This window comes from Engraulis encrasicolus, chromosome 13 (genome assembly GCF_034702125.1).
Source record: "Engraulis encrasicolus isolate BLACKSEA-1 chromosome 13, IST_EnEncr_1.0, whole genome shotgun sequence".
NCBI classification, from domain to species: domain Eukaryota; kingdom Metazoa; phylum Chordata; class Actinopteri; order Clupeiformes; family Engraulidae; genus Engraulis; species Engraulis encrasicolus.
Window position 1 is genome coordinate 3,706,949 of NC_085869.1, and position 16,181 is coordinate 3,723,129.

Sequence of the window (16,181 nt, forward strand, 5' to 3'; positions counted from 1 at the left end):
GGATAAATACGCAAACAAGTATTCAACTACATTATTTAATGTGAACCCCTTTCTCTGCATTTGAGAGCGTGGAGTACATATTTGAATAAATAAATAAATTGTGTTGTTAATGTTTATTTCCATAAAGATATTCCCATCCTTACTCACTCAATGTAATCTATAATATAAAATAAGATCCAAATGTTTGCGTTGTAATAGGATACCGCTTACAGCAACAGTTCACATAATTACCGATATGCACTCAACAACAGAATACCCCACTGGGATGATCATTTCAGACACAAACGTTACCTGGCCATGATAGAACTAGGATATTGCCAATCACTTGTGGTGTGCCGGTAGAGAAGGCTAGAGTAGACAAAACACATGCACGCCTCGGTTATGGCACATCATACAAATGTCGCTTCGTCCAAAGAACCGTCAAGTCTCCCACATCATCCGCACTAGAGCTATATGCAGTGCGTTTCCAAGCACAACATGCTAAATAGAAGCTGCAGGGCACCAAAGCCACAGCCTGTTAGAAGGCTGAACTGTCAGTAGGCTAAATGTAAACAATTGGCAAGAAAGCAGTACTTGTCAGTCATCTTTGTGAATTTGTTCGCCAACAATGAGTGATTGGTTTGTGCAATTCCGACCACGTCTTCAAACACAAGGAACGGGGCAGGGCAGACAGACAAACTTGGAAGATGCTTTTGTCGCCCATCCATCATGACTAAATAGTATGCACAGTCCGTCTCAACGTGCTAAGTCAAGATAATTCATGAAACCTCTACAGTGATTTAATCATGAGTTTGTAACACATCGGAAATTATTTTCGTTTCGACATAAAAATGATCCTGCTGGTCCCCACCGTCACTAGTGAGCTAGCCTACTCTGTCCATGGCAGGAATTTCGCTAACAACAAGAAGCTAGTAGAGCTCTATAACGAAAGCAAGATGCACAAGCAAAACTACGTCAGATTACACAGACAGACAAATTGAAAACTTCTGAATGTAATACATTGGTCTACTAGTTTGCTCAGATTAGTGGTAGCACTGCAGGTAAACAACAGAGCACTTTTTACGGTCTTTGACAGTAGAAGGGTCCACATCAAACCGATTCATTTTCTGAAACGGTAGCCACCAGTTTACTGAAGCAAAGTTAGCCTACCTTCATTTCGGTCATAAGGAAACGTCAGTGTGGGGATCCTGTCATTATGATTAAATCCAAATGTTTGTGTTGACACTTCGTGAAATAAATTGCATCTCAATAACTTGATGTGAAACTCATTCAACTGAAGCCCTTGTCATGATGATGATGGCTTGTGGAAGTACAGTGCTAGTGGGTGGTTAGCATTCGTCAACTCTCCAGTCAATCATATTCATATTCATATTTCTCCAATCACCATGCGTGCCGCTCAACGTCCAGTCCAGCCGAGGCTCCTTCCGCCCGAGGGAAGCTAAGCGTCTGGGTGGGACATAATTTCGGCATTTTCATCCAATGCCTGTCGAGTTTAGTGTCGAGGGAAAATATGCTCCATGCAGTCCCAGAGACTTCAAGCGTCTATGAGGAAATGCATTGACCAGAAAGCGGTAGCCCACACTGACCTGACCTAAAGTAGGATAGCGACTGATTATGTGTTCAAACAACGTGAAAACGAGAAGTTCATTCATATACAATTAATATGAACATGTCAGCAGCACGTGTTAGGATTTATATATTTATTTATTTATTAAGGGCAGGACAAGGGACTCTCAGCGTCCCTTGAAGTCTTAATAAAATCGCCTCTGTTGGTTATTAAGCTCCTGCTCACACTGCACGATGGCATTTCACTGTTTAAAAGTTCACATCTCATGACTAACGTCAACACACTATACGAGCCAACGGTCGGATGCGAGCAGATTGCTTCCACTGTGCGACAAGATAGGCATGTTTCCCTGGTCTGCAGAGAGCCCTATCTCACGCCTTTCGTAAAGTCTTCACGAAAAACATTGCTTAATTTTCGTGGTGCATTCACGTTATTTCCCGCCTTTCGTAAAGTCTTCACGAAAATAATAGATTAATTTTCACGCTGCCTATTCACTTGAATTGCCCCACTGCTGCTATGGTTATCCAAACGTCTGCAGGAGCGGGGAGGGGGTGCTGACAGAACACTGCTGATACACTCGGGACTCACTAATTCGACGCCCTTTCGGTACTTACGCCTTATGTCCCCTAAACCTAAACCTAACCCTAACCTTAACCCTAAACCTAAACCTAACCCTAACCTTACCTTGACCCTAAACCTAACCCTAAATTGCTTGTTTGAAATGTTTGATTACCATGTGACAGTAGGCTACCGAAAGGGCATCAAACTAGTGGGTCGCTAGGCAACAGTCGGGCAATTCAAGTGAATAGGCAGCGTGAAAATTAATCTATTATTTTCGTGAAGACTTTACGAAAGGCGGGAAATAACGTGAATGCACCACGAAAATTAAGCAATTTTTTTCGTGAATACTTCACGAAATGAGTGAGATACGGTTGCTGCAGAGACCGGAACATGCGCACCTAAGGTGGAGATGAGGTCGCGCTCAACAGTGAATCGCACGGCCCTATTAATTTGTGCATGTGAAGTGTCAAATCGGGTCGTAGCACTGCTTTAACTGTGCGATTTACGCACAAGCCACGACCAGGATTTCAAACAGTTTTGATTTTCTTGTGACCCTGCGATTGCACACTCGTGATGCGAAATCGCTTGTCGTCACCCCATGTACACTGCACGATGCGAGACTCACTATTAACCTGCGATTGACCAAGAAATCGGCCCGACTCACAAGAAGTCGTGCGAGTGCCAAATCGGGTCAAAATCGGGGCAAAAAGGCATTACAGGGCATAAATCTGCAATATTTACTGAATTACAACGCTAATTAAATTACAATGCATTGTACGGTGACCTGGATTTTAATCATGTTTATAGCGCTGGGTCAGATAGAAGCTATTCCTGAACCTGGTGGTTTTTAATCTGCATGCTGCCAAAACGCCTCCTGAATGGGAGGTGAAAAAGTCATGACTCATGAGCTTGATTTACACTGCTATTTGCTAGATTCATTTTTAGGCCTAGAGTTAAGTAACTAAAACACATGCAAAAGTAGTGTAATGCCTTACATTTTAAATATAGTAATTTTGTAGTGTAAGGGATTATTTTGAAAAGACAGTAATATGTAATCAGTAATGTATAATCAATGTGTTCCAGCGAAACCAGCAGGCGAGACGAGTACTGTACAAGCGATGCGATGTGGGCGGATCCCAAATTTAAAATATTTTAACTTCGAGCGAGGTGCGAGCAAGCAAGAAAGTAAATAGCAGCGATGTGTGTGTACGTAGCTTCACAGTTTTGAGTAACTTGCCCAACATTGACCCACATTCATTCCAAAGTTAGATTGACACCGCTCCGTACAGTTTTAGCATGTTTTCTCTGTTCTAATTCATACAATTGATTTGTTGTGTGAATTGGCAAATTGTTCTTTCCAATGTTTTCTTCAAATCATACACAGAGTAAACATGCACATTATATTTCACTGAATAGCCAAACATTACTCACTTCCTGGAGGAATGAAATCTTTGCTGTGTGCTTTGCGTACTGCCTGTAGCTGCTGATCATTTGGTCCTGTGTGTGATCTGAACGAGCTGTATGCAGATGCAAAGCTTCCAACAGATCTGAATGAACTGTAGGCAGATGCAAAGCTTCTGGCAGACCTGAATGAGCTGTTTGCGGAGTTGTTCAAGGACCAGTGGTCTGTATCTCCACTCACTAGGACACAAAACAGAAATATTAATTATTTGGAAATTGATCATGATGAACCACACTTCCTTTAACACACATACTGTAATGTCTGTTGTTGTTTGTTATTTTATAATTTTACAGAATTATCATTGTTTTCTATGTGCAGTGGTTTCTGTAATGTATGTATGAAAGCTTCAAAATGCCATGAGCTTTTCAGAACAGCTCTCAGCCTTAGAAACATATATACAACACATATCAATTAATGTTACCCAAATATAACTCTGAATGAGTGCCGTTTTGACCACCAGATTTAATGTGACCTGTCTAGCGCTTGAAATTCTGAAAAATTCAACATACATTTACCTATGGGGAAAAAAGTGTCAATACATTGCAGGGTGTGAATACTTACAACTCTCATAACACTGTCCTCTGTTTGCTGCCACCATCTCTTCTATCTTCTTCATCAGCTGTGTGACCTGCATGTGGTCATCTCTCCTCTTATTGTTGAAGACATGATATCTGTTCCCACATTTCTCTACCAGCCACTGCAGACTCTCGCCTCCAATCTCAATGTGCTGATCAATGGGTGTGTCTCCCAGCAAGTCTCCACGTGTGAACAGCACTAGAGTGTGACTCCACACTCTCTCACCCAGAAGCTCCAGGTGTTTCTGCACTGATCTTCTCAGTTTGTCTGTGAATGATCTATTCACACCTATGATCAGCAGCAGAGCGTGGGGTCCAGGAGGACAAAGAGACACACTGAGCTCAATATCCTCTTTGGACATGCTGGGTGTGTCTTCTGTAGTACTTTTTGTCCATCCTGGAGCCTCCACGACAGTGATGTGTCTACCTGCTACTTCTCCATGTTGCTTCACACTCTCAGCTGTTATCCCTGCAGTACCAAACTCCTCTCTACCCAGGATGGTGTTTCCTGATGTACTCTTCCCTTCACATTTGATTCCCAGCAGCAAAAACCTCAACTCTGACAAATGATGAGAATCACCTGACAGGAAGAATCACAAGTGAGTTATATTTTTACATATCTGTCGCAGACATTATAGCCTATCTGTGGATAAAAGAAACCGTTAAAGTGATACCGCACCATACTGTAGCGGGAAATAAGCTCTTTTTACATTTCTAAAAAAATTAAAATTAATACTGTTCTCCTGTTCTTCTAGCCTTTCTCTGAGTCTGGTGATGTAACATCTTGCTACGATCTACAAATTGTCATTGAAATCTATTCCATGAGATTCCATTTTATATACTGTAGCTTGGATGTGAATTAATGCTGACATTCTTAGAGAACAGCTGCAAGTACAGGACAAAGACATAACTCAAATATTCAAGGCTATTTCCATAAATTCTATGACATTGCTTTAAATCTACAAACCTTGGTCAATACAATTTTAAGGCTATTAAAAACTTGCCCAAACTCACCCATCTGTGATCGTAGGGACTCACTATCCTTCTTCACTGCCATCATCCTCTCTTTAACCCTTTCTTCATCTAGTCTACGCTTGTGCTCTAACTGTTCCTTTCTCAGTCTATCCATCTCAAAACACTGTCCTCTGTTTGCTGCCACCATCTCTTCTATCTTCTCCATCAGCTGTGTGACCTGCATGTGGTCATCGCTCTTCTCATTGTTGAGGACATGATATCTGTTCCCGCATTTCGCTATCAGCCACTGCAGACTCTCTCCTTCACTCTCGATGTACTGCTCGATGGGTGTGTCTTCCAGTCGGTCTCCATAGGTGAACAGCACTATAGTGTGACTCCATCCCCTCTCACCCAGAATCTCCATGTGTTCTTGCACCGATCTCCTCTGTTCCTCTTTGAATGATCTACTTATGACCAGCAGTAGAGTGTGAGGTCCAGGAATACATAGACACCCACTCAGCTGTATCTCCTCCTTTATCATTTTGGGGGTTTGGTCCAGAGTGTCGCCCCACCCCCATCCCGGAGCCTCCACCACAGTAATGTGTCTTCCTGCTACTTCTCCCTGTCTCTTCACACACTGAGCTGTTCTCCCTACTGTATCAAACTCCTCTCTACCCAGGATGGTGTTTCCTGATAAACTCTTCCCAGCCTCTATGTACCCCAATAGGACAATCCTCAACTCTGGCAGATGATGAGAGTCACCTGACAGGAAGAAACACCAATGAGGCTTCAGTCCTATTCGACACATTTTTACCTGAAGAAACATTATAACTTATACAGTCAGTCCTTCTCTACTGTAATAAATGTTGAGATATGAAGTAAACAATAATATAATATTCAGTATACATTATATTTCAGCCTCACATAACATGATCATCTTGCCATTGATTGCAATTTGTCATCTGAAGCAGAGGTTTCAGTACTATCCTGAAATTGGGAAATAAACAAAAACATGTACTTAAAAAAATAAAAACTTGCCCAAACTCACCCATCTGTGATCTGAGTGAATCTCGCTCTCTCATCACCTTCATCATCCTCTCTTTTCCTCTCTCTTCATCTCCCCTCCTCTTCTGCTCCAACTCTTCTATTCTCCATCTCTCCATCTCATAACACTGTCCTGTGTTTGATGCCACCATCTCTTCTATCTTCTCCATCAGCTGTGAGACCTGCATGTGGTCATCTCTCCTTTCGTTGTTGAAAACATTATATCTGTTCCCACATTTCTCTACCAGCCACTGCAGACTCTCTCCTTCACTCTCAATGTACTGCTCAATGGATGTGTCTCCCAACCAGCCCACATTGGTAAACAGCACTATAGAGAAACTCCACGCTTTCACACCCAGAAGCTCTAGGTGTTCCTGCACTGATCTTCTCAGTTCCTCTGTAAATGATAAATCCATATCTATGACCATCAGTACAGCGTGGGGTCCAGGAGGACACAGAGACACACTGAGCTTAATCTCCTCTTTGGTCTTGTTGGGTGTGTTATCTATATTGAAAGTTTTCCATCCTGGAGCCTCCACCAGAGTGATGTGTCTCCCAGCTACTTCTCCATGTTTCTCCACACTGCGAGCTGTTTCCCTTTCAGTATCAAACTCCTGTCTGCCCAGGATGGTGTTTCCTGATGAGCTCTTCCCTGATGCTCTGTTGCCCAGCAACACAATCTTCAACTCCGGCAGATGATGAGAGTTACCTGACAGGAAGAAACACCAATGAGGCTTCAGTCCTATTCGACACATTTTTACCTGAAGAAACATTATAACTTATACAGTCAGTCCTTCTCTACTGTAATAAATGTTGAGATATGAAGTAAACAATGTTCAAATATACAGTATACAGTATATTTCAGCCTCACATAACATGATCATCTTGCCATTGATTGCAATTTGTCATCTGAAGCAGAGGTTTCAGTACTATCCTGAAATTGGGAAATAAACAAAAACATGTACTTAAAAAAAAAAAAAGATACCCCAACTCACCAATCTGTGATCTGAGTGATTCTCTCTTTCTCTTCACCTTCATCATCCTCTCTTTTCCTCTCTCTTCATCTCTCCTCCTCTTCTTCTTCAACTCTTCTATTCTCCTTCTCTCCACCTCATAACAGCGTGCTCTGTTTGCTGCCAACATCTCTTCTATCTTCTCCATCAGCTGTGTGACCTGCATGTGGTCATCTCTCCTCTTGTTGTTGAAGACATGGTATCTGTTCCCACATTTCTCTACCAGCCACTGCAGACTCTCCCCATCAGTCTCAATGTACTGTTCGATGGGTGTGTCTCCTAGCTGGTCTCCATAGGTGAACAACACTATAGTGTGACCCCACACTCTCTCACCCAGAAGCTCCAGGTGTTTCTGCACTAATCCTCTTACTGCCTCTGTGAATGATTTTTTCACAATTATGGCCAGCAGTAGGGCATGGGGCCCAGGAGGACACAGAGACACACTGAGTTTAATCTGCTTCTTGGTTATGCGGGGTGTGAACACCGAAATGAGTCCATACCATCCTGGAGCCTCCACCACAGTGATGTGTCTTCCTGCTACTTCCCCTTGTCTTTTCACACAATGAGTTGTTCGACCTGCAGTATCAAACTTCTGACTGCCTAGGATGGTGTTTCCTGATGAACTTTTCCCTTCTTTTACAGATCCCAGCAGCACAATCCTCAACTCTGACAGATGAAGAGAATCACCTGAGAGGAAGGAAGGCAAGTAAGGCTACAATTATATTCAATGCCTTTTCATCAATAGAAATGGCTACGGGACAACTTTCCAAATCCATACACATTCAGCATAATAATGTACAACCACTAGAAGTATAAATGAATGTTGTTATAAATACTATATTTCTGCATTGGCATGACTTTTGACATAAAATAGTACAGTGAGATATGAGAATGGAATGATAATAATTGAGGAATAATGCAAGTGATAAATCCTCTATGAGAAAAAAAATTCCCTTCAATTTCAAAAACTTTGACACACTTACCCATCTGTGATCTAAATGATTTTCTTTCTCTCTTAACCTTCATCATCCTCTTTTTTCCTCTCTTTTCATCTCTCATCATCTTCTCCTCCAACTCCTCTATTCTCCATCTCTCCATCTCATAGCACTGCCCTCTGTTTGCTGCCAACATCTCTTCTATCTTCTCCATCAGCTGTGTGACCTGCATGTGGTCATCTCTCCTCTCATTGTTGAGGACATGATATCTGTTCCCACATTTCTCTACCAGCCACTGTAGACTCTCTCCTTCACTCTCAATGTGCTGATCAATGGGTGTGTCTCCCAGCAAGTCTCCACGTGTGAACAGCACTAGAGTGTGACTCCACACTCTCTCACCCAGAAGCTCCAGGTGTTTCTGCACAGACATTCTGTCTTTCTTTGTAAATGGTCTTTCCACACTCATAACCAACAGTAGAGCATGAGGTCCAGGAGGATTTAGAGACATGCTGAGCTTAATTTTCTCTTTGGTCATGTTGGGTGTGTCTTCTGTAATTACAGTATGCCATCCTGGAGCCTCCACCACAGTGACATGTCTCTGTGCTACTTCTCCCTGTCTCTTCACACACTGAGCTGTTCTCCTTGCAGTGTCAAACTCCTCTCTGCCCAGGATGGTGTTCCCTGATGAACTCTTCCCAGCATCTCTGTATCCAAGCAGCACAATCCTCAGGTCTCTTTCATCAGGGTCATCATGATCTGACAAAACAGTAAAACAATTGAGAGAATAGTTGTATTACCACAGTACAAACAGCACACACCCACACATCCATTAACACACACACACACACACACACACACACACACACACACACACACACACACACACACACACACACACACACACACACACACAGCCCTGAAAGCCCTGTTCAGACAGAACGCAAAGACAATTGACAACCATTTTTCTTTCACTTTTCACATCTACACTTCTGCTGCTATGTAAAATAAAATAAAAAAATAGAAAGAAGAAAAGAAGAAACCAAGTGCGATCCACTTTCTTACCATTTAAGTTATTCGACTGGAGACGCACCACACGGAAGAGCGCGGTGTATCTGAACTACTACTTAATTTTTCACATGGAAAATAACATTGACATTTATACGAGGACTCACCCCTATGAGGCCTGATCTCAGAGGATGCCATTGGTCACCACGTATTGGAGTTGAAACAATACTGTTTTCATTCACACACCTACAGTTTGAGATGGTGAGATCATTCACACACCTACAGCAGGAGATGGTGGGATCATATTGTCAGTGTAATATGAGTTTGTAACATTAGTGCACATAATATTAATAATATTAGCATTGGCTATTAAGAGATTCCGAATTAGACTTACAAGCATGAGACCTGGAGCATGAGACCAATATTCTGTACTTTTCTTTTCACATCTAAAATAAAATCTCAAAATAAGACTCAGAAAAAAATATGGTCTTTTCAGGTGATGACAGAGTTGAACCAAAACGTTTCATTCCACATTATTTTAACATTTCTACACAGCAAATTTCAGAGTTAGAATCAACTATGAGAGTGGTAATCTTAACACTATGAAAGTGTTTATATTGTCCCAAACTGTAGAGTATGATTAGAACACTCCCAAAAGTATACAAAATAGTTGCAGTAACTCCAAGCAGTGTTAGTTATTAATACTCAGAGTTGTAATAACTCCAAGCAGAGTTAGTTATTAACTCCCTGGTAACATCAAATAGTGTTACATTGACATTAGACACTATAGAGTTACAATCAGACAACTGATTCGACTTATTATACTCAGGTGAGTCCAATTATGGAGTTGCAATCAGCAAACTGATTGGATGGATTATCCTCAGGTGAGTCCAATTATAGCACTGAAAAAGTTATTGGACTGATTATACTCACTGGAGTCCAATAAACATCAACCTAATTAGATATTTAAAATATATGCCTGATTGCTAGATTTGTCTAGTGCTGACAGATGGACCAGTCTAGTATCACCAATGAAGGGTATGCAAATGCATTCCTCAGATATTACTTAAAAAATGGCCTGAAAATGTAGGCCACAGCTAGCTGGCAAGCAAGCTAACAAACAAGCTAGTTAATAAGCCATACAGCCACCCTTACAACGTGACCAGCTATCCGGGCCGGTCAGGCCATGGAAGGCCAGCCGGCTGGCCTTACAGCCAGCTAGATCGCAACCAGTGAGCAGCACAATGCAACAGTCCCGGTTAAAACACATGTTCAAGTGAACCATGTGACCAGAGTGATGAAGCATTTGGCAGGTGCACACAATTGAATCATTGCATGGCAGCCCTTAGCACTTGGGGGAGGTGAGTTCAGGAATTGATTGACAGATTGATTTGGATGGGGTAGAATGACAGTTTCAAATAGACTGGGCTAAGAGACTGAATCAAGGGATTACTGTCCCAGGTAGACCTTTTCAAATTATGCTAGCCTATAGGTATATTTTAAAGATGTTCATAGGCTATTACCGGATACAGTACAGTGAATTACAGCAAACTGTGCGAACTGTTGCTAGTAGTCCTGAACAGTTGTACATGTTATTCAGTTGCCAGTTTTACTGCTGAATTTGGGGAGGCGTGGTTTTCATAACTCTCTAGGTAAACATTAACTTTCTAGCTCTCTTAGCTCAACAACTCCAATCCAGAGGAGTCAAATAACACTGTGTAGTGTTGCTGCAACTCTTGATGTTCAGATTTTGGCTGAACACCGCGAATCTAACTCTGACAAATTTGCTGTGTAGGTTCAGCTCAGAGGATTAGTGCTTAAAATGTAATATTCACCATATACAGACATACACAGACATAGACTACAAGACCGTCTTGAAATGTGTTGTATGTACTTACATGCCTGTCTCCTCACCTGCTGCGTAGTTGAATGTGCTGTTTGTTTATCCCCTTGTGTGTCTTCTCTTGCTTGAGATCAGAATCAAACATCAGATAGGTAGAACTGGTCAGGTAGGATCTGGCAGGGTTTGTGTCTCAGATGCTTGGCTCCTTACTAGCACACGTTCCTCCATATTAATGCTACACACACACACACACACACACACACACACACACACACACACACACACACACATACGCACGCAGACACACACACACGCACACACACACACACACGCACACACACACGCACGCACACACGCGAACACACACGCACACGCACACAAACACACACACGCACACGCGCACACACACACACGCGCGCGCGCGCGCGCGTGCACGCACACATACACACACACACGCTCTCACACACACACACACACACATTCTCTGGGCCCAGGACAGCTGATGCCTGCCCCGAAGGTCCTAACCCAGCACGACACAGCCTCTGTTGTATATTAGATGTTACCAAAATGGTATTAACCAACTCATTCTGGTGGAATATCGTGTGTTAAGGAGCTTGCACACAGACTGTTGCATTGTTGGTTCTACTGTGGTATGTCACTTTGGTGCACTGCATTGCTTCATTTGGTTGTGTAAAAATAAATATGGTATGACAGAATCACTAGTTTGGTTCATTTGGCTATGTAAAACTAAATACTGTATGACTGAATCACGTGTTTGGTTCATTGGGCTCTGTAAAAAGAAATACGACTGAATGACTTGTACATCAGATTCTGTCCTCCTGTTGTCTCTGCTCTCATGTGTAACACTCCCATACTGGCAACCATCCAGCAGAACACCAGGAATGTTGATCTACTAGCCTATAAAATACACACACACACATGCGGGCACGCATGCACACATAGGCCTACGCATGCCCCCCCCCCCCCCCCCCCCACACACACACACACACACACAGACACACACACACAAACACACACACACACACACACACGCACACACACACACACACACACACACACACACACACACACACACACACTCGTCATGTGACTTTACGACACGAAAAAAGAACAAGGTACTTTTTGTTCCCACTGCTGTAACTATCCCTCAATCCCTCAAACCTGTTTGTTTCTTTCTCTCCTTCCAGTGGATCCACTTTTCCATCTCTCTATCTCTCCTTCCACTGTGCCCACTCCTTTTTTCGCTGCTATCTCTCCTTTCAATGTCTTTAACCCTTATTATTCCTATCATATACCCTAACCCTAACCCTAACCCTATCACCCTAAGCCTAAGCCTAACCCTAGGGAGAGATGGGGCGCAGAATTGGGTTCTGATTAGAGTACATTGTACGTTTTGGATAGGGGGCCCCATTCATATGATTTGTCCTGGGCCTTGAAAAAAGCTGCCAGCTGCCCTGACCACACTGATTACAGTTAACTGAAATAGTAGACTCCTTCCCCCCTGAGGAGGTTCCAACCCCACTGAATAAGCTGCTGACAATTCATATGGAAACCAAAGTGAGACACTAACCTCACTGATTGAATTGATCCTGTGACCTGTGCACTTTAGGCATACTGAAAGTAGCCACCTTTACTACAGACCCTTCCCTAGGTCCCATGACAATATACCTTGATTGTATTGATTGTATTGCGAATATAATTTCTAATTATTTTTTTAATGTCATATTTCATGTGAAACTGCATAAAATTATTATTATATTGGCCTCAAGGGCCGTTGACGGTTCCCCACCCCTGATACTGAAGTTGTAACCACTACACTGGGGTCAAACTGAAGCTGTGCACATGCCTTTCCACCAGAGGGAGCCATTGACCAAACGGTTTCAAATGAACCAATTACATTATATCCACACCAGAGTGCCCCACTGACCAAACTGTTTAAGCTGAGGCTGTGACTGTTCATGTAATTACATTATATTACATTACACTTAGCCAACACTTTCATCCAAAGCGATTTACAGATATTCGCAGGGTATTGGTTCTAGTCCCTGCATGTATGTGGTGTTAGGTGCCTTGATCAATGCCACATCAGGAATGGAAGTGGTGCAGGGAGAGGTAAGGGTGGGATTCAAACCTGCAACTAGGACTGGGTACCGAAATTCAATTCTTTGATGGAACCGAATTAAAAGCTAAGGTTCTACTTGGAATCGAAACGTGCCTTGTCTGTCGGTTCCACGTTTCGGTTCCTGAAGTCTGACTGTCAGAGCCATCAAATGTGTGTTTAAGCACACGGCCATTTCAGCCAATCACAAGTGTCACAAACTGACCACGCTCCTCCTCTTCCCGTTTCGCACCTCATTTAAACGATTGATAAGACAGCTGATATTCAACCAACTGATTGTACTATTGAGAAACAAAAACATGCCGTCGAAAGCGTGGCTATATTTCAGGAAAGTAGATAAGGAAGGAGCGCGCTGCAATATCTGCGATAAACTAATAGGCTATCATGCAAGAATGGCAATACATCCAACCTGTTCAAACACCTGCTCTTGCATTCGATTAACTTGCGTGCGGAGTTGCAGCATCTTTACAACGGCACCGTCAACCTCAACTATGCTATACCGTCAACCTCAACCATGACCTCGACTCTTCAGGAAGATGTCTCTGACTCCTTGGAAACATGTTTTTCCATGAAAAGAGCTTACTTAGAAAGAACTGGTCTTGTGTTGGGGACGCACAAATGTAGCCTATTTAGACCGTCGGTTTAATTCGAGGGAACAAAGAACACAGCGACAAAAAAGCGGCCGCTTAAGGTTAAATAACTGTGGATTGAAAGAACATAAAAACGTTCAGTAAAAAACTGTAAAAAGCTAAGAATCTCAGCTTTCGAACAAGCCCCAACACATGTCTGTAGGTCTAGGTTAAGGAGATCGCTGGCTGTTAGGAAAAAAAATGACGAGATAAAAAAAATGGTTGGAAAGCGCTATTTTTTCACTTGCAACAGCGGCCGCTTACAGTTCAATAACTTTTGAATGAAAGAACATAAAAACGTTCCGTAAAAAACTGTAAAAAGCTAAGATTCGCAGCTTTCGAACAAGCCCTAACACATGTCTGTAGGTCTAGGTGAAGGAGATCGCTGGCTGTTAGGAAAAAAATGACGAGATTAAAAAAATGGTTGGAAAGCACTATTTTTTCACTTGCAACAGCGGCCGCTCACAGTTCAATAACTTTTGAATGAAAGAACATAAAAACGTGCCGTAAAAAACTGTAAAAAGCTAAGATTCACAGCTTTCGAACAAGCCCTAACACATGTCTGTAGGAGAAGGCGATCGCTGGTTATATATATATTTAGGCCTATACAGGGCTCTAAATTAACACCAGCCAACCAGCCAAATGCTGGTGAAATTTCAGTTTGGCTGGTAGAAAATACCAACTTATCAGCCATTTTGACCCCTTAGTGACTGTGTGGTTGGCTAGTAAGATTAGCATCTACCGGCCACTTTGGCTGGTGATGAAAAAAGTTAATTTAGAGCCCTGGGCCTATATATCGTTTAGATTAGGACTCTTTGGCTTAGATTCACCATGGCGTGAAAGCACAGTGTTGTCGCGGCTACTTGCAGCAGCTGATCATACGGCCCAGTTCTAGTCCCTGTATGGAAATGCGTGCGAGACAGCACCATCAAGACCCCGTCAAGTTTCATGAATAGCCTATTTATGAAGCCTAGTTGTGTTAGAACAGTTCTGCAGTACCTAGTAGAAAAGCCCCAGCTGTCGACAGACTGGGTAGCGTAGGCTACATTAAAAAATCATGTCAGGCACGCTTGACATAGGATTGGTACCAGAAGTGAAGTTGCACCGTACAGCAGAACAATTTTAATCAGACATGAGTACATTTATCAGTATCAAAACCGTTTATTATACTTGCCAAGCCATGCCGAGAGGACAACTTGCAGCATGCAATTAATCATGAATGCTGTATAGAATTAAATGCCTTTAACCCGCCATTGCTTAAGTCACGAGGAGCTCCGCCTTGTGGCAGGCAGGGAAACTCATGATTTACAGACCCGTTACGCCATCTACTGGCCACTTTGGGTAACTGCAGGTTTAATTCAGGGTTTCTAGGAACCGTTCTGGTACCGGAACCGAAACGAAGGAACCGGAAATGGAACCGGAACCGAAAATTGTCAATCAATACCCAGGCCTACCTGCAACCATCTGATCTCAATACCACCTCCCTGACCATTGGGCCACTGTTGCCCATCATAACTCATTGCTTTACAGTATGTTGCCCACCATTACGCTATACTTTGTGGCGGAATTCATTTCCACCCTGCTCTCCAAGACTCATTGTTTTCAATACCCCAGTAGCACACTGCACACACAAACACATAATTGAGGCCACTTTGCAGTTGTCTGCCTGTGGATGAGATGCACCTGCAGCGAGAGCTGATTGGGGAGTGTGGCCGTAAGCTGGCACCACTTTTAAGATGCTAGTTTTCAGCCTTCTCGAGAGAAGAGGAGAGAGGAGAGCACCGAGAAGCACCTGAGTTTAAACCCGTAAATTGACTGTGTGAGAGTACTAGCGCAAACATTAACCAAGAGCCACGAAGGAATTACACTCTGGGGGAGACTCGGAAAGCTGCCAGAGCGCCAAGGGAAGTCGTTGGCCGGGTCTGTTGTAGCCTCAAAGGTTCCCGGACAGACAAATAGACTGCCACTCCAGAAAAACTCGTGAGTCCGAATCATTTTCCTTGCTGCTGGATTAATACGCGCTCTGAGTAACTCATCCACGCTGCAGTGGACTCTGGCTCTGCTTCTCCTACAACCACACACACATGCACACACGCACATACCTCCTCGCTCTGCTTCTCCTCCAAAACATACACACATGCACACACGCACCTAACGCACCGCTCCACTACATCGTTCAACCACGCTGATAACTTTTTCTTTTACCTTCATACACACTGATGACTTTGGGCTTAGTTTTGGTTGTCTTTTTGGGGTTAAAGGCTTAATCTCACTGACGAGTGAGTTGTTGTACGTATTTGGTTTTCGTTTTGGTAACTGGCTCGGCTAGTTTTGTATTTTTGTTATGAGTAATTCGCTGACAGAAGCTGTTGAATAAGTGGCAGGATTGTAGGCCTGCCTGGCGCCTGAACTGGCTGTTTTCAGTGCCCGACTTAGCGCCGTTGCAACTTTAT

General features: G+C 43.0%; 1 protein-coding gene across 1 annotated transcript in view; it reads right to left on the reverse strand.

The window, feature by feature from the left end:
* Positions 1-3,967: 3,967 nt before the first annotated feature.
* LOC134461464 (uncharacterized) overlaps positions 3,968-16,181 on the reverse strand; it is a 28,838-nt gene continuing 16,624 nt past the window's right edge. Inside the window, exons 5-10 of the mRNA XM_063214394.1 lie at positions 8,160-8,867; positions 7,282-7,863; positions 6,168-6,872; positions 5,180-5,881; positions 4,152-4,745; positions 3,968-3,972 (exon numbers count right to left, since the gene is read on the reverse strand). Of these exons, the coding sequence (XP_063070464.1) occupies positions 3,968-3,972; positions 4,152-4,745; positions 5,180-5,881; positions 6,168-6,872; positions 7,282-7,863; positions 8,160-8,867 (3,296 nt within the window). The remainder of the gene's footprint in view (positions 3,973-4,151; positions 4,746-5,179; positions 5,882-6,167; positions 6,873-7,281; positions 7,864-8,159; positions 8,868-16,181) is intronic.